We start from the raw sequence: 20554 nt of genomic DNA, 5'->3' as shown, positions 1-20554 counted from the left end.
ATTGTTAATCTACGAAAAGTGACAAGCCATTTTTCGACGTGTGACGTTACAAGTGTAGTAGTGAAATCGGTGTTCCGCCGAATAATCCAGATAATATTTTGGGTTTCATTTTACCAATCATTCGTGCGCGAGGGAGGAGAGGCATGTTCCCTTCCGATTTTTTTCTTTCGATGAGCGTCAAAAGATTATCTTTTGATGAAGATTCTTCCATTCAAATAAACACCTGCAACATATAGCATCATGAAAAGTTGTTGTCACAGTTCCGAGAATTTTTTTGGCTCTGTGGATAAGAGAGGTTTAACATTTAAAAAAATAATTTTCTGGATTGATTTGTTTTCCGAATAAAGATTGCAAAATATCAAACAAAACAGATACATTCCAACCACGATTATCTGAATGGCTTGGAAAACTTTCTCTTAGGATAATCGAATCATGAAAAAAATCGTTCTTATTTTTGATTGTCGAGTTTAAACATGACCTACTACTATAAAGTGATTCAGAAGTTTTAAATTCAAGATGGTGGCATTTTTTTACATTTTCATGTTTATTGTGGTTGGCAGAACTGTAGATTTTTTTTAAAGGTCATGTGTTTCATGTGTTTCATATGTGTATAGCACCTCTTCAAAAGAAAAACAAAAAAAAACTGTAACTTGAATTTGATGTTAAAAGAAGGAAATAAAAGAAATACGAAAAAAAAACATTTTTTTGTTTATGACTCGATTATCCGAAGTCCCATACAGACCTTTGGATAATCGAACCTCTGATAATCGGAACTTCGAATAATTGAGTCTGAACTGTATTGAACAATTAAACTGTTTTACGGAGGCAAACCTTGAGGTTAACCCAAAGTAAATTCACAAACAATTTTGTAAAATTCTTGGATTAAGAGTTTGTCATATGGTGCATTTTTGACAGGTATGGCATCCTGCCATAGAGTTATCTAAGCCCGCTCTCACGCACACTTGAACGCCATTTGTTTTGCTGGCCGGTACAAAATTTAACCTCAATCTTTTTCGTGTACGTATACGCAATACATGCGCACGTAGATAACTCTATAGGTCGCAATGGCATTTTGATGATTACTTTAAAAAAACGAGATTTAAAATTCGTCTTCTCCCATGCAAGATTCCGAAAAAAAATCCGAGCTTTACACAGCATAAAACCCAACCGCACAAAAGACCATCGGACATAATTCGCCATTCAACAACACCAAGCTTGCTCGACAGCCTCTCTTTTTATTTCGCTGCTCAAAAGAGCAACATCCACTAACATGCTGTTCTATTGTTGTACCGATGCTCCGCTTATGCTTGCAGGGCACAAAACGAACTCAAAGTATACGGTTGGTACAACCAAAAGGGAATTCAAAAGAGTAAAAAAAAAGTGCTCAACAACCCCCTCCCACCACCCTTTGCACCAACCTAAATTGTGCAACAGTGTTGAACTTTACAACATTTTTTTTTTTCGCGATCGCATTCAGAGAGTTTGTTTCAGTGTGTGCGTTGTTCTTTTGTTCGCTTGACGACACCCACCCCGAGGAGGGAAGTGTGAGCCGGAGGGTGACAGAAGAGGCGAACTCGGCTGCGCAGAACTCACCCAACGAAGGAGGCGCTTGGTGTTGGTGAACAAGAACACAATGTGGAGCGTTCACAAAATGAGCAAAACGATGCATGGTGTGCGTGCGGTGCTTTAAATGTGAACGGAGTTCGGGAAAAACTTCTGCTGACGGAGTTTCTCGCACACATTGGGAAAGGGAGGGAAGAATCGACGAGTGTGTGTATGAGTGTGCGAGAGCGGTCGGAACGACGACGAAGGAGGCAAAAAAATCTTCGACAACATGTTAGTTGTCGTTCGTCTCTCCTGAGGAGAGGACCGTTTCTTTGTTCCGTTTTGCGTGCAACAACACATTTCGAAGCGTTAGGGCGCTCTCATTGTTCCGAGGACTACGGCGAAGATCTGCGCCGGAAGATCGCGAATGTGCGCAAAGTAAAAAGGAAGAAGGAAGGACATCAAAGGAGCTGAACAGACAAAAAAGTGCACGAAAGGATCTACGAGGTCTGAGGAGTTTTTTTTAAAGAGGTTGCTGTTGATCTGTGACAAAGTTGGGACAAAAGGGACCAAGATTCCAAACTCCGTAGAAGCGAGAAAAAGATTCAAATTACAGGATTTTTTTTTGCATTGCTTGGTCCTTAGATCGATACCTCGGGGGGTCGTCCAAAGGAAAAGAAAGAAAGTGCCAAAAGAATTTCATCCATTTGAACAAGTTTGGTGGAAACGCAAAAACAAAACCGTTCAAGAAGAAACTACGCGGATTACGCGGAATCGTTGTGCAATACACAAACACACACGTTTGAAGGAGGCGCCAAGTGTAAGAAGCTTAAAGGTGGCGCTAAGTAGTGATAAAACCTGGCCGAGTTCAATTGTTTTAGGTCGCTTCAACGCTAATTGATGCACTTTGCACAAACGTGGAATATTTGCAGTCAGTGAGGAATTTTCCTGTGTGTGACCAAAGCGCCGACGGACGTGCAGCAAATAGTGCATGGAAGTGTACAACTAGTGGCACTGTTTGTTGTTTGTGTATAGTGTTTTGTACTGCTGCCACCGCGTCTGGATGGATTCGTATTGATGTTAAGGTTGAGCGTTGACCACTGGGACGAGTACAAACCGGCGGTGAGTTGTTTAATTTGTAAGCTGCAATATTGCTGCCTCTATGTCATTCTCATGTTTCATCAAAATTTAATCTATTTGTTAAAAAATTAAGTTTATTATTATTGTCTCAACAACTAATAATAAAATATCTCTTTTGAAAAACAAAATATTTCACGAAATCTGTTTCTTACATAATCAGTTTCATTCATGATAAAACATAATCATGAATTGATTCAAGATACTTTTCATTTTCACGAATAACTTCGGAAGCATACCTGGATTAAAAGACTCACTATTGATTTCATTTTAACAAGATAACCTTTTTTCCCTAAAATATTTATTTGTTAGGTTTTGAGAGTAAAACCTAATTACATACTTCAGTATCTAGATAGAATTCGAGTGCGTTAACATCCACATCATTATTGCAAAGTTCAATAAAGGAGACATAACTAGTAAACAACTTCAAATTGCTAACTTTTGCTGTTCTGTCCACAAACTTTTTCTGATTTAAACAAAATCAAAATTGAATAGCCCTCTTTCATACTACAACATGACCGATCCAAATTGATCTCAAATCAAGTTGTTTGAAATTTTTACAATTATTATTTATCATATGATCTTATTAGAAAGAAGACTACAAATTGGATAGACTTAATTTAATGCAAACGTCAGAAAAAAATGTTTTGCAAGCTTTTGAGTTGCAGAACATTTAACATGCTCTAGTTTGCAAAAAAAAACTTTTGAGACAGTTTTTCGGAATAAGCAAACGTGTAAGAGAAACTTAAACACGTGAATCAAATTAATTTTCTGAAAGATCTATTTTAAAATGTCGTCATTTATAAAACATGTTATCATAATACGCATTTATCTAGGCTCTAGTTTGGAATCCCATTTTGAAATAACAGTTTATTACGGGGGAAAACGTTTTTCTCGTTTAATATTTATACTTTTGTCATCGCTCAAAATTTTTATTTTTAAGGGAAATTTTTAAGTATTTATGTTGTTTCACTGCATTTCCACTTTTATTTTATTTTAAAAGGTAATTTTTATATGATATATATCATGAATTTTTTAATCCAAAGTTTATTGATTTTTGTCTGGTAAAACATCCTTTTATCTCAAACAAAAGTAATTTTAAATTAGCAACACACTTATTATTTCATGCTGAAGCCAGCGAATAATCGGTTGAATTCAGGCCAGTTAAATCTGTAAAATCATGTGAAGTTTATCCAACATCGGTTAACCTGTCCTTTTTTTCTTGTTCAGGAGATTATTTTGAGCAACTTTTGTCAACGAAAAAAAGTATATTTCTGGTGTTATTTTGTTCTCTGTTGATTTTGAATACTTTTTATATACATTTCTCATGTTTAGTTCTTGTTTTTTTGGTTGGATTAGACTTGTTCTACAAATTTTAATCAATATGTTTTGCCTATTCAGTGTTTTTTTTTTAATTTTTTCGCTTATTCAATTGTTGCTTGTTCTTACAATACTTACTTTGAATGATGCAACAATTTAAACAATGGCAAAGTCACATGAAATAAGCGAAACCTTTAATACCAAAATTTGCTAAAGTTTTAAGAGTCATCCTTTCCAATGCTTGTTGAAAGCTTAAGATTAATTCAAAACCAATTATAAGATCGAAACCCGTCTTAAGGTGTCTTAGTCTTAGTGGGTTAAATTTCGAACAGTAGTAAATTCACAAATTCAGTTCAGGAGTTCGATTTTAAATTGCAGATGTCAGTCTAAAGTAATAATTTAATTACACTGTTCTTTAACAAAAATCAAATGCTATTTTCTTCATTGTTGATAAAAAAATGAAAACAACAAAGATTTCATTTTTTTAATGTTTTTTAAGTCCTTGTGTTTTCAAGTTCGAGGAGGAGGGTAAAATTTATTTTTTAAAGCAAAAAATAAAACAAAGATTCCAAGAAGTATCATAAACTGTTTGAAATGCAAAAAAAATAAACCCGGTTTTCTGCTAATAGTTTAATAGAATATTGTTTAATGTTTTTTCCACTCCCTTTAAAAAAATTAAAATAGGGCAAAAATAAACTTATAAACTACTTGTAGATTTCAGAATATGTTTTATACCAAATGAAAAAAATAATAATTACAGAAATTCTCTGGAACCATTATTAAGCGTTTTTAATATTTTTTGTGCTTTTTTTCATTTCTTATAAGTCACGAATATGTTTTCAGAAACTTTAATCCACTGCAAATTTTATTTCAAGTTTTTCCCCCTTCCAATTTTTCTTTCCAAAAAAAGCTTCAAGAAAATTATTGAACTGAGATTTTCATTGAAAAATAAAAAAAACTTTAAAAAACGATTGTATACTATTGAGATTACATTGTATAACACTTGTGTATCCATTTTCAATCAAATACAGACTATTCAATCTGTTAGCAAAATTTGTAACCAGAAAGCTGTTAAAAAAAGAAAAAGTTCAGGAATAGAGATATTTTCAAAAATTTATCGATGTTTTGCAAATTGCACCCAAAGGAAATATATAGCTCAAAATCTGCAGCAGTGGATTTGCTACAGAAAATGTTACATTTTATAACAGTTTTTGCAGCAAGCTCATAGCTCAATTTTGCCCGCGTGTAAACATGTCAGCGATCTGCAGTTCTCACCAACACATAGAATGCTGGCGCGTCCCCGCGCAACACTCCAGAGAGAACAATATGTTCGCGCTCTGTCCCTCACAATTCATCAAGCGTCCATGGCGCGGTGGTAGCGTGTCGGATCAGCAACCTAGAAGTTGATGGTTCAATCCTCGTTCTGTTAAGATTTTTTTTCTGCAATACAATCAATCAGCCGTCGGTAATGTCGATAATTGTCGGTAACGGGCAAAAATGTCATACCCCTATATCGCAAAAAATGCATGAGGACAGATTTCATGCAGATTCTGATATACTTTCATGCCGCCATGCATCACAATCATGCGACCGCCGGTTGGGTGTGTCAATGAAGCATTTTGTGATACTTTTTGTTTCGATTTTTCGGAAATCAGGGTCGAAATTTGAAATTAAGTTAATTTTTGCTCACTATCGACCTCGACCAGAGCCGTGGGACAGAAACTTTAACTAAAATTGTTTTCAGCCTAAATATTTGGAAATTTTGATTCTCAGTCAACAAATCAGGAAGTGTTATTATTATTTTTTAAAATCTCAGATAAATATGTTGTTGCTTGTTGTTTTCAAATAATATTTGGATGCCGATTTCTTGAAGGGTTTGATTAATTAATGTCTATTTGTTTTTAGTTGAAGTCGAAGGAAAATTTGTGATGGACTTTTCTATTCTTATCATTGAATATTTTCATTTTTTAGCTCATTTATGCAGTACATTGTGATGGAGAATAAATATTCCTCCTAAGTATTTACGAACAAACAAGTAGAAGTTTGTCGAAAAGGTTAAACAATTTGTATGAAATTCATAAAACAGAATATTGAGTTTTTAAATATTTACTGGATTTAGAGAAAACCGAAAAGTAATAGCAATTAATTGAAAAAATCGAATTTTCGAAATTCAAATTACATTTAACTTTTTGCACTACCTTTCCATTTGTTTTGCTCTGATAATATTTAGTATTAAGGTGAATAAATTAAAGTGATTATAATATTATGCATTATTGAAATTTTTCAACTAGAGTACTTTTAAACAAAGCTTAACAGATTACTTTCCACACTCCACAACGCATTCCCAATTTGTCCACATGCTCTCTCAATCCTCCCTAAACCAACAAATCAAAACCAAACAATCGACCTTTCTCCACCACTAATCACCGTAAGCCAATGTTTGCCCCGAGATCTCTCCGGAGCTGGACCGCCACTTTTACGCTGAACGGCTCGCTGTCATCTTTACGCGATCAGGTCCTGGCTCGTAATAACTACACACGCCGCCCGTACCTTGATCTCACTTTGATGAGCTTACCTACCGTCGCGCCGTCGAACCTGAATCTCCGGTCCGGTTCTTGGTCGCGGCCGCCGACGGTCTGCGCTTCGAAGATTTGTCCTATATGTCGCCGCTAAACCAATCGACCGACGAGTTCCAGCCAAGCGTGGCCTCCAAAAGGTCTGCTGCGCGCGGGACTAGGAGAATCGGCCTTTGATTTGCTGCGTCCCTTTGCTTTGAAAACGGTTAGGGTGGTTCTGGAGTGGTTGGATCTTAATCTGTCAAAATTAGTTTGAAGGTTCCTGGTACCACCCTACTTCCCTGCTGGTTTGACGACGGTTTACGACCAGCTTACTCTTGTAGATGTTGGCCTGATGTAGAACCTCTTAATGATCATATGGTTGGACAGGTTTTATCATCGTGTATTTCTCTGCCTTGGCCGGAATCTGTCCCGGCGAGGTTCGCTCTCTATCTCTCTCCCCAGGGGGAGACAAATTGGAACCTGTTGATGAAAATTATCATCAAATAATTGATTTCCAGCTGATTAGCATCATTTCGGAGCAGGGAAAGAGGAAGAGGAAGCGTTATTAATTCGCGGTGGAGGACAATGTCGACGGAATCAAGATAAGACGGCCACGGCCAATTACTCATCGCCGTCGTCGTCGCGAGCGTGCCTGGGGCCGGATCATCCGTCACGCGCAGGTTCTTCGCGGGAATTCGATGGTTTGGGGGCGATGAATGGGCTGTGGGACCGTCATCGCCGGGTTGGGATTATTAATTTGGGCACTGACAGATTCGCATTGTGCAGTTGATTTATTTTTTGGCAAACTTTGAAGATGGTTTGGAAGATGTTGTAACAATCAAGAATGGTTCAAGAAATATATTTTTTGAGATTTTTAAACGTACATAAATAAAGTAGATTAAGACAAAAGTTGTTGAAGACATCTGGTACACACAAAATAAAGTAAAACTGGTTCGAAACATCTGGAATACGCCCCTTTCCCGATTTCTTAGCTGATGCATTAGTTCGGTTCAGCTTTAAAAACCACGATCAGTACTGGTCACAAAAAAGTTGACGTGGTCCAGCACCGAAATAATGGTAAAATTTATCTCATCCGTCACCATCGAACTCGACGGCCGTAAATAACTCCGGCTGGTTCTGGTTTTTGGCTGCGGCGCTCTCCCCGGAACTCCCACGTAGCCGTCCTCGATGATTTGCTGTTTGCCACCTAGTTCACGGCCCACGGATTCCATGTCGAACATCGCGAGCAGTTTGCCTACAAATTTCCATATTTACGCCCCAAATCGAGTTTTGACCCGCAGTACTGGCGCCTGTTATGCAAATTTTCTACACTCTGTTTCTGTTGGTTTTACCGGGGCAGGATTTTAATTCCATTGGAAAGTAGCTCACCCCGAACGTACATATTTACAAATATTGTTCCAAGCTTTAATCTCGCTTTAATCCTTCCCTTTGAGCTGCTTTCACTGTGCCTACACAGAGCAAAATCCAGTTTAGGCGGAAATCCTTTTTCATGAATCAATTCTTCTGTGTACCGACTGCACTACCTGAGAGCTACCTTTCCCAAAATTGATTCGGAGCAACTGATAACTGCAGCAAATCTGTCTTTCTTGGGAGCGTTCAGAAAATCCCAGCTGATCAAAAACCAGGCCAAACCTGATAGAACCGCCGGATGTGCCCACAAAGGAGGCCTTTTACCAGTTCGCTTCTTTTCTCGGGATCAATCAATGGTCAAAGCTCGTATCGATCTTTGCTCATCTCGAGGGATCCGACGGATTGCAATGAGCCGGAATGTCTCCCAGCAGCAGCAGCAGACCGTAGAGTTGGAAAAGAGCAAAAATTTGAAACCATTTCTAGCGAAATTTTACGGTTCACATTTCAAAAGGCACGTCGTCCTCGTTGTAATTGGAGATTGTGCGAGCCATTCACCGGGGCTTGGCAGTGTACGCACATAGTAAGGTTTTATCCGGCACGCAAGTACGTGAGCGATTCCAGTGCAAGTGACGAAATTAGATTGTTTTGAGCTTGTATGTCACTTTGGAAACAAGTTACAAATCGAAGTTCGTGTCAAGAGTTCAAAACATCAAGTATACTGATTTAATCAATTTTAAAACCCATATTTATACTTTGAAAAATATTTTTTAAAAATTATTTTCATAGATCTAGGGTTTTTTCTCAAAATTTATTTTCCCTAAAAGAGCATGCAGCTAGCAACATCTAAACTTAGAAACATGTACCCTCCCTGTAAAGGCTAATGAATTGATCTCAGTTGAAAGGTTCTCCAAATCTCTGAATTGCAAATGTAACATCCTGGAGCAGAACTGTTAAATTCTAATAAACACCAATTGAATTGAATTGAATTGAAAATTATTTTATGTTCAGATGCAACATTGAATTTGGAATCAAAAAGTATTTTACAAAAATATTAATAAGGGGTCGTGCATAAACCACGTGGTCTTTTTTTGGAGAATTTTTGACCCCCCCTCCCCCCTCATGGTTTTTCGTGGTTTCACGCCAACCCCCCCCCCCCCCCCTATATGGCCACGTGGCTTTTTCCTCCCAGGTGAAAAATCTTTTAAAAAAACAAAATAAGTATAGATTTCAAAAATGTTTATCCACAAATGATGTACCGTCAGTGGTGGTGACTTTTGGTCAAAAAACGATATTACTGTTGTTATTTTAACACAATAAAAACATTTCAAATTATATCGAAATAAATAATGTTGGGGAATGCTCCTGAATTTACCAACATTTTCCCAGAATATGGCTAGTATAATCACACCGTTCATAAATGCAAATCGTTTTAAAATTAACTCAAACACACCCTTTAGAGGGGGTGACATTGGGTCAAATAGAGAACATTTTAATTTGTGTAGGTGCTGTAACACCATTAAAACCAATTTAATCATATATATATATATATATATATATACAGCAATTCCCCACGAAAACAGCATGGAAAAAAACAAAAGTGCTCGGATCGGGCTCAAAATTTTTCTGGGGGTTCCCTGGCCGAAATAATTAGACCCGTATTTTTTTGTTTGGCCATTAAGGTGACCTACGCCGTGTTAGGGTGGTCTGAAATATGGCCATTTTCGTCGATTTTCGCAAAAACCACTTTTTTCGAAAAATCATAACTCTTCGCCATTTTAACCGATTTCAATTGTCTTATACGCAAATGAAAGGTGATAAGTCGGCCTTTCAAAGAAAAATAGTAAGAAGTTTCAAAAATCTAGCCTAACTTATGAAAAGGGCGTATGAAACTTTAAAATGCCGTTTTGACGGTGTCTGGACCAAAGAGCCTATGTCTGGAAATATTTTTATTGGATTCCCCGGACATTTTTACATAACATACTAAAAAATGGGAGGAGTTCATTAACAGGATTCCGAGGTATGATTTTTTGAAAATAAAATCCGTGTTTTTTGACGCGCCGCGCGCAAAAACCGGAGAATGACGAAATTGGCAAAAAAACAACTTTTTTCACTAAAACTGCGATAACTTTAAAATTTCAGCGATGACCTATAGATGTTTGGGTACCAAAATTTTCGTAATTAAAAGACGCAACTTAGGCTCTTTGGTCCAGACACCGTCAAAACGGCATTTTAAAGTTGCATACGCCCTTTTCATATGTTAGGCTAGATTTTTGAAACTTCTTACTATTTTTCTTTGAAAGGCCAACTTATCACCTTTCATTTGCGTATAAGACAATTGAAATCGGTTGAAATGGCGAGGAGTTATGATTTTTCGAAAAAAGTGGTTTTTGCGAAAATCGACGAAAATGGCAATTTTTCAGACCACCCTAACACGGCGTAGGTCACCCTAATGGCCAAACAAAAAAATACGGGTCTAATTATTTCGGCCAGGGAACTCCCACAAAAATTTTGAGCCCGATCCGAGCACTTTTGTTTTTTTCCATGCTGTTTTCGTGGGGAATTGCTGTATATATATATATATATATATATATATATATATATATATATATATATATATATATATATATATATATATATATATATATATATATATACAAAACAGAAATTCACTTAAAAGTGTGAAAAAAAGTATGATATCACAAAGTTTAAGGTAAATAATAACAGTATAACAATATATTGAAATGGTACAGAAAGTAAAAGATACTCTCAACAAAACAAGCAACTTAGTCAAACATATGTATTCAAAATTATGGAATTGCAGTGCAATTAATTGCATCCAGAATAAATATGCTTAAAGAATTAAAGCTATTTTGATATATAAACAGCACTCATGATTTAATTTAAATGCGCTTTTAAATATTTTCTTAAAATCGAAATTAATTAAATAGAAATGTTTTGTTTCAGGAAAAAAATATTTTTATTTTATTTTAAGGAAAATATCTAGTTATGAAAGCTTAATTAATATTTATTTTATTCCAAACATTCATAAAAATCCAAACTACAGCAACTTTTCTTTTTAATTAAGCATGATTGATTCCAATGATTCAGTGTGTCCAAAAAAGTCGAGCTGTTTAATTTTTTTCTCCATACAAGAATCAGAGACAGGGACAAACATTCAATATTACGACCTTTTGAAATGTTAGTCTTAATTTTTTTTGTTGAAAATATTGATTTCGAAAAGATCGGAAAATTTCACGAAAGTTTTATTTATAAACATTGAAAATCGCAGCATTAGTTGCTGAGATATCGACATAAGAAAATTATGGGTTGTTTGGGTAGTAAACATCCAGTTTTCTGTTTTAAAATCTTTGCATGGCAATATCTCAGCAACAAAGCAACAAAGAATTTTCTCAGCATTTCAAAAATATTTTTTTTTTCAAAATTAATTTAAATTAATAACTGCAACTATTTTTAAAAAAAGTTACCTAAAAATAGCTATAAATTGAAAACGGTGCACTTTATGAAAATTTCACTAATGTACTTTTAGATTGCAAATTCGATTTTACATCGAAAAATAAAATTGAAATTATGTTGCGGTCAATATTCCGATTTTTTTTAATCAGTATTGATTCAAAAATTCATAACTCAAACAACGATTTTTTGCCCGTTCTGGAAATTTCTGAAAAGTTGGCAAAATAAAAAAAAATAAAAATAGTGTTTTTTTGCAAATCATGTTTTAGTGACAAAAAGTGAAATTAAAAAACAGCAAAGTAAATTACCATTTATAATTTTTTTCAGTGTAGTCCTTATCCATACCTACAACTTTGCCGAAGACACCAAATCGACCAAAAATTTCTTCAAAAGATACAGATTTTTTAATTTTCATTGCTGCCAAATTTGTATGGAAAACTATATGGACAAACTAATGGTGCAAAATGGCTTGGGCACCAAAAAAGGTTTCAGACGGATTAAAAAAATCAAAAATAAAAATTTAAGAATAAAGACCGATTTTGTATAGACGAAAAACGAAGTTGACTTTATAGCTGTCGGCCACCATTGCTAGTACCAACCACTAGTGCCTTCCTTTTTATCTACAAGGACTTCGCCGCCCTGGGCTCCTAAGTGTATGAAAGTATGGCACGGAGCGACGGCGCCGAATACCCATATTTACACAAAGAATTTTAGATTTTGTATAGAATTGCTCGAAAATCGATTTCGTGTCTTTGGAAAAGTTGTAGACAACGCGCTAAAAATCATTCTTTTAGTCATGGACATCCAAATTGTTTAAGTCTTACTCTTACTTTAAATTGATTTTGCTATCGACTACGTGTTTTGATAAATTTAAAAAAGATTGAGCTAAAATTTTGAATTTATTTTAAATTTTTTTTTCAGTTGTTTAAATAAGCAATTATCTACGATTTAAGATTTTTGATCCAACTTTTGGTTGCTGAGATATTACTTCAAAATAAATACAAAAAAAAATGAATAAGTTAATTTTTCAATCTTTTCAATATCTTTGAAATTATTAATACTGGGACGCCCAACGCATGTCCAATATACACGGATGCCAAAGCCTCCCTAAAACGTTGGAAAGGTAACTTCAACTCACAGGTTTTCGGGCTTGTCTCCGCGGATTTTCGGGCGATTTTTTTTTACTAGAGCAAACAAAAGTTGGAACGACGTTTTGATCGCATAAATTACAGATTTGATCAAATCGAGTTCTGCAAAGTTTTATTATCATCTAGACATCCTTATAATTCACTCAAAAAAAATGTCCCGGTTGGTTGAGTTATGCCCGAGAACCAGCGAGTTGAAAATACCGTTCCATCTTTTTTAAGGAGTTTTATTTATGTTGATCTTTAACGGCATTGTATTGAAATGTATTTCACAAATTGATATCGGCATTTAAAAATTAAGTGACTCTTAATTAAACTGAAATTATTTTAATGTGTCTATATATTTGAGTGGTTTTATCTCAAATATGAAGTTGAGGGTAAAGTATATTTTCTCAGCTTAAAGAAAAACTAATATTTTCAGGAAAGGGCACCTTTGGCCCCTATTTTTTTTAATCTTTATATTAATTGAGAAACAAAAACAATGTTTGCTTGAAGCTCGTTTTTTTTCTCTAAAAATCTAAAATGTTTGCCCATGTTTCTCTTTGGCTCAAGAGATGGTCCCTATTAACATAAAAAAAACTAAAAAAAAATACCTACAACTTTGACGATGGATAGTAAACGTGTATTTTATGAAATGTTATGTAATATAACAATCCGAATTGTGTAACCCATGAAATAAGGAATATATTTTAGACCAAAATATTCATCAAATTTGTTGGTGAATCTTAAAGTATGTATCGTTCGTTTTTTCGTTACTGGTTATTTTTCAATGTTAGACGTTTCACTTGCAAATGAGGTAGTGAAACTGAAATTTTGCGCGATAATCCTGAAATTGGGGTTTTTAGTTTCTTTGTACTTAAAAAAATATTGCATGAGAGAGGAGATACAAGATATCTTGAGTTTGTTTTAAGTGCCAAAAGGAAATCTTTCGATTAAGATTCTTCAATCACTTATAGGACCAACTACGGTGATTAGCTAAGATCTGAGATTTAAAAAAAAAAAAAAATTTCGCAGAGGATCATTTTTAGACACTTCATTTATAATACATATTTAGTTTTTTGCCTTGTTACGAAAATCTTATAAAATTGTCAGCAATATTTATTTTTTAAGTTCTTCCAAAATAGAACTATCGAAGACTACATCTACTTTCAATGCAAATTTGCAAGCACATTTTTAGCTACTTGATACCATCAACAAAAAAAATGAAATTGTGTTTGCATTTTGGTACGCATTTTTTAGGCTATATTAACTTTGGATACTGTCACTTTATTTTTTAACAGCTTTTAAACTTTTGCAAGACGTAGTTACATGAGTATTAAAAAGTGTACATTCAATAACAGGCTCAAAGTATTGATATGAATCTGCCGAAATATATAATTCAATATTGAATTGGAAAATATTAAGACATTGAAATATAAGTAATAATTTTAAACACAATAATTGTATGGTTTTGAATTGTAACAAAAAATGTATGCATAAAAGTAAATTCAAAGCGCGTTTTCTTTTTTTTTTAAGAAAAGATTTTTTTTTTTAAAGGCCACGTGGTCAGCCGTCGACCCCCCCCCCCCTCCCCCCATGGCTTTTCATGGTTTTTTTCGGTCGGATTTCGGACCCCCTCCCCCCCCCCCTAAGGAGACCACGTGGTTTATGCACGACCCCTAAGTGCTTCGTTTTCGTGGTAAATCAAACCTAAGTTAGTTTTGAAAAGTTCAGCAACTATTAATCCAACTTTCAGTGTCAAAAGATAAAAAATACGCAAAATTTTCTGGTCTTACCCATAAAAATATTTGAACATTTTAATCTCAAGACTTACATTTCAAAATTACCTTATTCGACATCTCAAGCTATTTAATTTTTTTTCTAAAATAATATTTTTGGACAGATCATTTTTTGTGTATAAAAATGTAAAATTATAAATGGTCAAAGGAAAAGCCCTTGAAAAAGCTTAAAGTTAATTAAAAATACAAAAAAAATAATTAAAAAAAAACACGGATTTTATTGATTTCGATTGGATCATTTACAAATTGATGATCATTCGAGAGTTCGGCAATGTTTTATTTCAACGTGTTTCAGCATTTTAAATGGGCATAATATTCAAAATATTTTTTTCGAAAAGATCGGAAAATTTCACGAATGTTTCATGTATTAACATTGAAAATCGGACCATTAATTGCTGCGATATCGTAATTAGAAAATGGTGTGTTTTTTGGTGATATTAAGCAAGCTTCCCATGCGCCAGTGCCAACGCACACCGCGGGTTTGGTTTTCTAGCTTCGGTACGTGCCTGAACCCATTTGTGTATTGGTATCTTGGTACATCGTACCAGCGCACCACGACACTCTCGGCTCGACCCATCGGTTTTGTGTCTGGCACTCACCCATGGCATGAACCCAGCGTGCCGTGGTACGTGTCGTGGTATTGAACCCGTTTTGTACCGCCAGCGCGTACCACGGCACGTACCTCGGCTCGTAACGAGTGAAGCACCTTGGCTCATATACCGGGTTCATGCCATGGGTGAGTGCCAGACACAAAACCGACGCGGCGAACCGAGAGTGTCGTGGTGCGCTGGTACGATGAACCAAAATACCCTCGGTTCGTATGAGTCGGGTACGGGTGTAAACCGAACAAAGCAGGCGCAAAGCAAACCCGAGGTACAAGTGAACCGCGTGTACCGCACGGTGCAGGGAAGCTATTAAAAAACTTCAATTTTCGTGTATCTTATTGTTTAAGCCGCTGTATCTCAGCAACCAGAGGTCCAATCTTCAATGTCTCTTAGACAATTTTATAGAAAATTTTCTGAACTTTTCAAAAAAAATATTTTTAGAAATGGTCACTCATGGTCACTATTTTTAAAAATTGAAAAACTGCAAATATTTCGCTAAAATCAAACTTTCGGTGGCAATATCTTGAAAACGGAGCCCTTTATCAAAAAATCTGTAAAGTACTTTTCGATTGCAAATTCAATTTTGCATTAAAAAATAATGTCAAACTTGTTTTTGCATGAAACTTCGATTTTTTCCAAAAATCACTATTTTTTGAAAAATTCATAACTCGGCGGCAGATTTTTTGACCATGTTTCTCTATGGCTCAAAAGTTGCGGATTTTTGTCCCCTAAAACATATCAAAAAAATTTGAAAATCAAAAAATACTTATTTTGGGAAATTGAGTTTTAGTGCAGAAAAAGTTGATAAAAAAATCTGCAATTTTTTTTTCGGTTTACCTATTTTTTCTCAAAAGTCCTCAACAATACCTACAACTTTGCCGAAGACATCAAATTGATCAGAAAATTCACTCAAAAGTTACAGCTGTTTGAATATTTACATACCATTTTTGTATGGACAGCTGCCAAAATTGTATGGAGACTTGTTTGGGTGATCCAATGACACAAAATAGCTTATTCGGTCATAGGGAAGGCCCCCACAAAGTTTGAGCCAAATAAAAAAATACAAATAAAATCCATTTTCGGTTTTGGTAGAGAATTGCTCATTTGATTTATATTAATTTGAAGTATCTCAACTAGAAATTTGCTTCAAAAATATGAAAATTAAAAATACTTCTTATTCCATGATTCAATTATTTGATGACTTGATAATAGTGTTTTGGGTAACTGAGTACTAAGGAATTATAAAAATTCATCCAGAATATTTTTAAAATTAAAACAGATATATTTTAACTAGCAAAAAATCTCGAATTTAATTTATTCAATTTTCAATAATTTGTAACAGAATACATGACTGCAGTTTCGTTTTCATAAAAAATGTTACACAGAAAAAATCATCTCCCGAAACCGTGAATTGTTGTTCATGAATTTGAGAACCACGAAGGAATTTCTTCATGAGTATGAAGAATTTAATCTACAACAATTCACGATTTCCGGAATCGTCCTTTGTGATTTTGTTTGCATTCGATAATTTGATCATACGACCAGTGTCAATAATTTCTGTCATTACATTCGCATTTTTCGCCTTTAAAACAGTTGCTTATCCAAAACTTAATAATTTGATTACAAAATTGCTGAAACTTGTAAGTCCCAATCCCACCGCCAGTCCCAATGTCACCCCTAATGACGGAATTCGATCATTTGCGTACACATCAATTCGTTGTTATCAAAATAAAGACAAAATAAAGAGTTGTTAAAATTTGAAAATTGTTTCATTAGTTTCATTAAATGTTTTAAAAATAATCTCTATTCAATCCCAGTTTTGATATTAGAAATTTCATCAGTATTTTTTCGAGAACGCATTATTTAAAATTCTAGAATTTTATTGAATAAGTTCTATAAACATATAAAAAACAAAAATGTTTAGGACCCTTTCAAAAAAAAAATTCTCATTAAATTATTCTAAAAAATATCTTTAATGTTAAACAACTTCACCACATCACATCACATTTCACCACTTCCATCACATTTTGAACAAACTCTTCCCAAAACTTTCTCTGACTTTTTGCCCTTCTTCTTCTTTCCCTTACTCCACAGACCGAAAGAAGAGGGCCGATCGAGGAAGAGAGTGCAACCAGAAAAGAAGAAGAAGGCAGCACGAAGAAAGCTCCGATAAGAAGCTCGCGCGCGCGCGTACTTGAAACGTGCCTCTTCGCGAAAAGCTCCTATCAGACAAAGGGCGTGGAAGTGTGTGACATTGTTGTGCGTGTGCGTGATAGTGTGCAAACAACAAAAGTGCAGTGCAGTGTTATTTAACAAAGGAAAACCAACACCGCCGCCGGGCGTTGATAACGGAGGGCATTTCGTGGAAATTGCACTGAAATAAAGCGGCACGAAGCTTTAAGCATTAATGCTGCGCAATAAAAAACTAATAATTACAATTAATCCGACGGGTAATTAATTTCGCACCTCCTGGCTCCGCCCCTTACCGTGGGGTAATTTTGGCAGCGGCGCCATCACTGTGTGAGTGTGCGAGTTCGGCATCACCGTAGTGGTGAAAGGAGACGCACGGTTGATCGCAGATGAAACGTGAAAAAAGAGGAAACTAATTAAAACTGTTGAAATAAATTCAAGAGCGTTGAAATTAATTCGCTTCAAGTGCGAAAGTGATACACAAACACACACACCTCGTTGGCGATGTAAAAACGTATCTGTGAGCGGTGGACAGGATATTACCAATTGTATACTGAGAATTTGTGTGCGCAAAAATAAATAGCACAATTAAGCAGCAATTAACAGTGTCGGTGAAAAGTGCCGTAACCTATTTTCATTCGCCGGAAAAGCAAAATAAAATAAAAAAAAACTCAAACCAGTTGGTCATCCGAGCTGGACTCGACGCAAATAAATGCTGGAATTAATAAAAATGATCAACACCCGACGGCAGCGTGCAGACGAACGTAATTAATTACGATGTAAAATGTTTTCGCGATTAATAAATTGACGCACACGCGCTGAACACCAACAACGACGACAGATCACATCAGCGACGGCGATTGTCAGCGTGACAACCTGAAAGTTCCTCAAACCTAACCTCGAAAACTACCGTCGCGCGCGAGTTGTGAACGTGTGAGAATTTCACCGTGCGATCATAAATCTTGAATGATATATCATCAACCGAAGTATTTTTTATTGCGAAAATCAAGCGAAATAATCGCGACAGAGAGAGTGAGAAAAAAAAAGTCGTGAGTAATTGTTTGTGTTTGACGCGGAATCGATTTTGGTGAGGTGAAAGTTTAAACTGCTTGAGGAAGGTAACAAAAAGTCACAGTGACAGCGAGAGTGTCAGAACAAGTTTACAACGCTCTTGATGTGAGAGAAAGCGTATGAAATGGTGACATTAATGCCTTGCAGTTACATATCGGCCCCTCGGATCTCCATCATTGATAAGATGATAGAGATTGAACCAAAGGTAATTTTGAAATGTTTTTATTGTTGGTGACTAAAATTCACTCATTATGATATTTAACAAACTTTGTTTATTTGTTTCTTAAAACTAATTGAGATGAACTGTTGAGATTTTTAGATTTTTTTTTCAATTAAAATTATAATGAGAAGTATGGTATGTTTATCCACATGTTTTTTCTAATACAGTCCAGACTCGATAATTTGAAGGCCTTTGAAAAAAATTCTTTTGGATAATCGAATTTCAAAAAAAAAGTTTTAGTATTTTTGATTGTCGAGCTTGAGTATGACCCATAAATGACGCTAAAGTAAATAATTCTGAATTTTTAATTCCAAGATGGCGAAAACATGCATTTTTTAGTCTGATAGGCCATCAACCATTCAAATTGGTCTTAAATGGGGTCGCAGAACTCGAATTTGATGTTAAAAGTTAGAAAGTACAAAAAAAAAATACGAATTTGTTTATTTATTCATGATTTGATTATCCGAAGTCCCATTCAAACCTTTGAATAATCGAAACTTCAGATAATCGAGGCTTGGGATAATCGAGTCTGGACTGTAATTAAAAATGCATAAGTTTCACCAAAACTTTTAATAGAGTTACCTTATTTTTTATTGTTAATTGCATTGCTTTAGCTTGAATTAACTTGTTGAAATAAACTTCCTTTAGGTGTGATTATGATTACTTAGGTATATAAAATCTGTACTAGCCTAATTGTTAAAGGTTTTGCAAAGTATTTTTGAAATTATAAAAAAGTTGTCAATTTTTGTGTAACAGCAACGTTCTAAGCGTTTGCCTAAAATAAGGTTCTTAATAGTGGAATACTTAAATATTATTACCAAAACAAAAAAAATGTATTTTTCCTTTAAAAAAGAATAAAAACATCCCCCTTTAACACTTTTTTTGTTTTTTTTTTTTGAGGCTGGTACAAATATTCTAAAAATTGGATCGAAATATCAGGGGGCAATTTTTTTAAAGAAACTTAAAAATTTCTATGGAGATTCAAGTGCAGTCAACTTAAATTAATTTGAAATGCATTCCCCTTTGTTTAGAATCATTTTTAGCATAATTGGATTTATTCAAAAATCCTTTGATTTTTTGAAAATTTTCGATGTTTTCTTTTGCTTAAATTTTTGTTATCGTAAAATCTTAGATTTTTTTAAACTAAAAACAATTATTGCTTGACAACTGAATTCTGTAAAATGTATTTGAACACTTTTTCCATTCAAATGTTGAAACTTTGGCTTGATTTTTTGTTGTGTTTTCCGATTTTCCTCATTAATTGATGTTAAAATTCCATGATCTATATAAACATTATTTTTGTAAAGTTGAAAGTGCCCCGCAATGTGTTTCAAAGGGAAAAAATGTTTTTATTTATTTTAAAAATATATTAGGAATGGCTTTAGAGTACATTTAAAAAAGGTCCTGTCTGCAAAGGCATTAAAAATTAAAAGGAAAAAAATCTTTCGTATAATTTTGAGTAAAAATTGCTTTAAATGTTACTCAAATGATTTCTGTCCTGATTCCTGTCTGCAAAGGCATTGAAAATTAAATGAGAAAAAATCTTTCGTTTAATTTTGAGTAAAAATTGTTTTAAATTTTACTCAAATGTTTTTTTTGAGTTCAAAAGTTTAAAAAAATTGAGATTCTAAATTAATTTAATCAAATTAATCATTCAACTAAAAACTGCTTTGATGCAAATATTTATGATTGTTTACGATTCAATTATTGAATCATTAATGAAAATAGTGTGATAAAATATGTGGAACTGATTTAAAATTGCTTGATGTTAACATCAAGAAGTTTTGTACCAAGTTTTTGACGATTTTGAACGAATAGATTTTAACATTTTGAAAAATAGTGTTAGTGTCCAAGTTTTATTCGCATTCTAATTGTTTACAGCGCAGAAGAAAAAAAATCGTTATCAAATGGGTTTAACTGAGCTTCTACTGTAAAAAATCAAGTCTGACTTTTTTACGAGTTTAATATTTTTAATTTAAATGGAATGAAAATGGTCCTCGAACTAAAACTAATTACTCTTAATAAAATCTGTCAAAACACTGAATTTGTCACTGTTGGCACTCCAAACCCGGGAGGTTCCCGTGGGTCTTCCCCTGGGTTCGCTGCCTTTGGTGGCGAGAAGTCTACTCAGATTCTGATCTCG

At 34.6% G+C, this 20554-nt stretch overlaps 1 protein-coding gene across 2 annotated transcripts in view; it reads left to right on the top strand.

Moving 5' to 3' along the window:
- Nucleotides 1–1841: 1841 nt before the first annotated feature.
- LOC120426841 (developmental protein eyes absent) overlaps nucleotides 1842–20554 on the top strand; it is a 54714-nt gene continuing 36001 nt past the window's right edge. Inside the window, exons 1-2 of one of the 2 annotated variants that reach the window (XM_039591629.2) lie at nucleotides 1842–2667; nucleotides 17025–18396. In XM_039591629.2, coding sequence (XP_039447563.1) covers nucleotides 18316–18396 — 81 coding nt within the window. In that variant the 5' untranslated portion in view covers nucleotides 1842–2667; nucleotides 17025–18315. The remainder of the gene's footprint in view (nucleotides 2668–17024; nucleotides 18397–20554) is intronic. The other variant, XM_039591630.2, reaches the window with a different exon arrangement.

The sequence above is a fragment of the Culex pipiens genome, chromosome 2 (assembly GCF_016801865.2).
Source record: "Culex pipiens pallens isolate TS chromosome 2, TS_CPP_V2, whole genome shotgun sequence".
Classification (NCBI taxonomy): Eukaryota; Metazoa; Arthropoda; class Insecta; order Diptera; family Culicidae; genus Culex; species Culex pipiens.
Note: the sequence above shows the minus strand (reverse complement) of the source record. Positions and strands in the feature narration are given on the sequence as shown.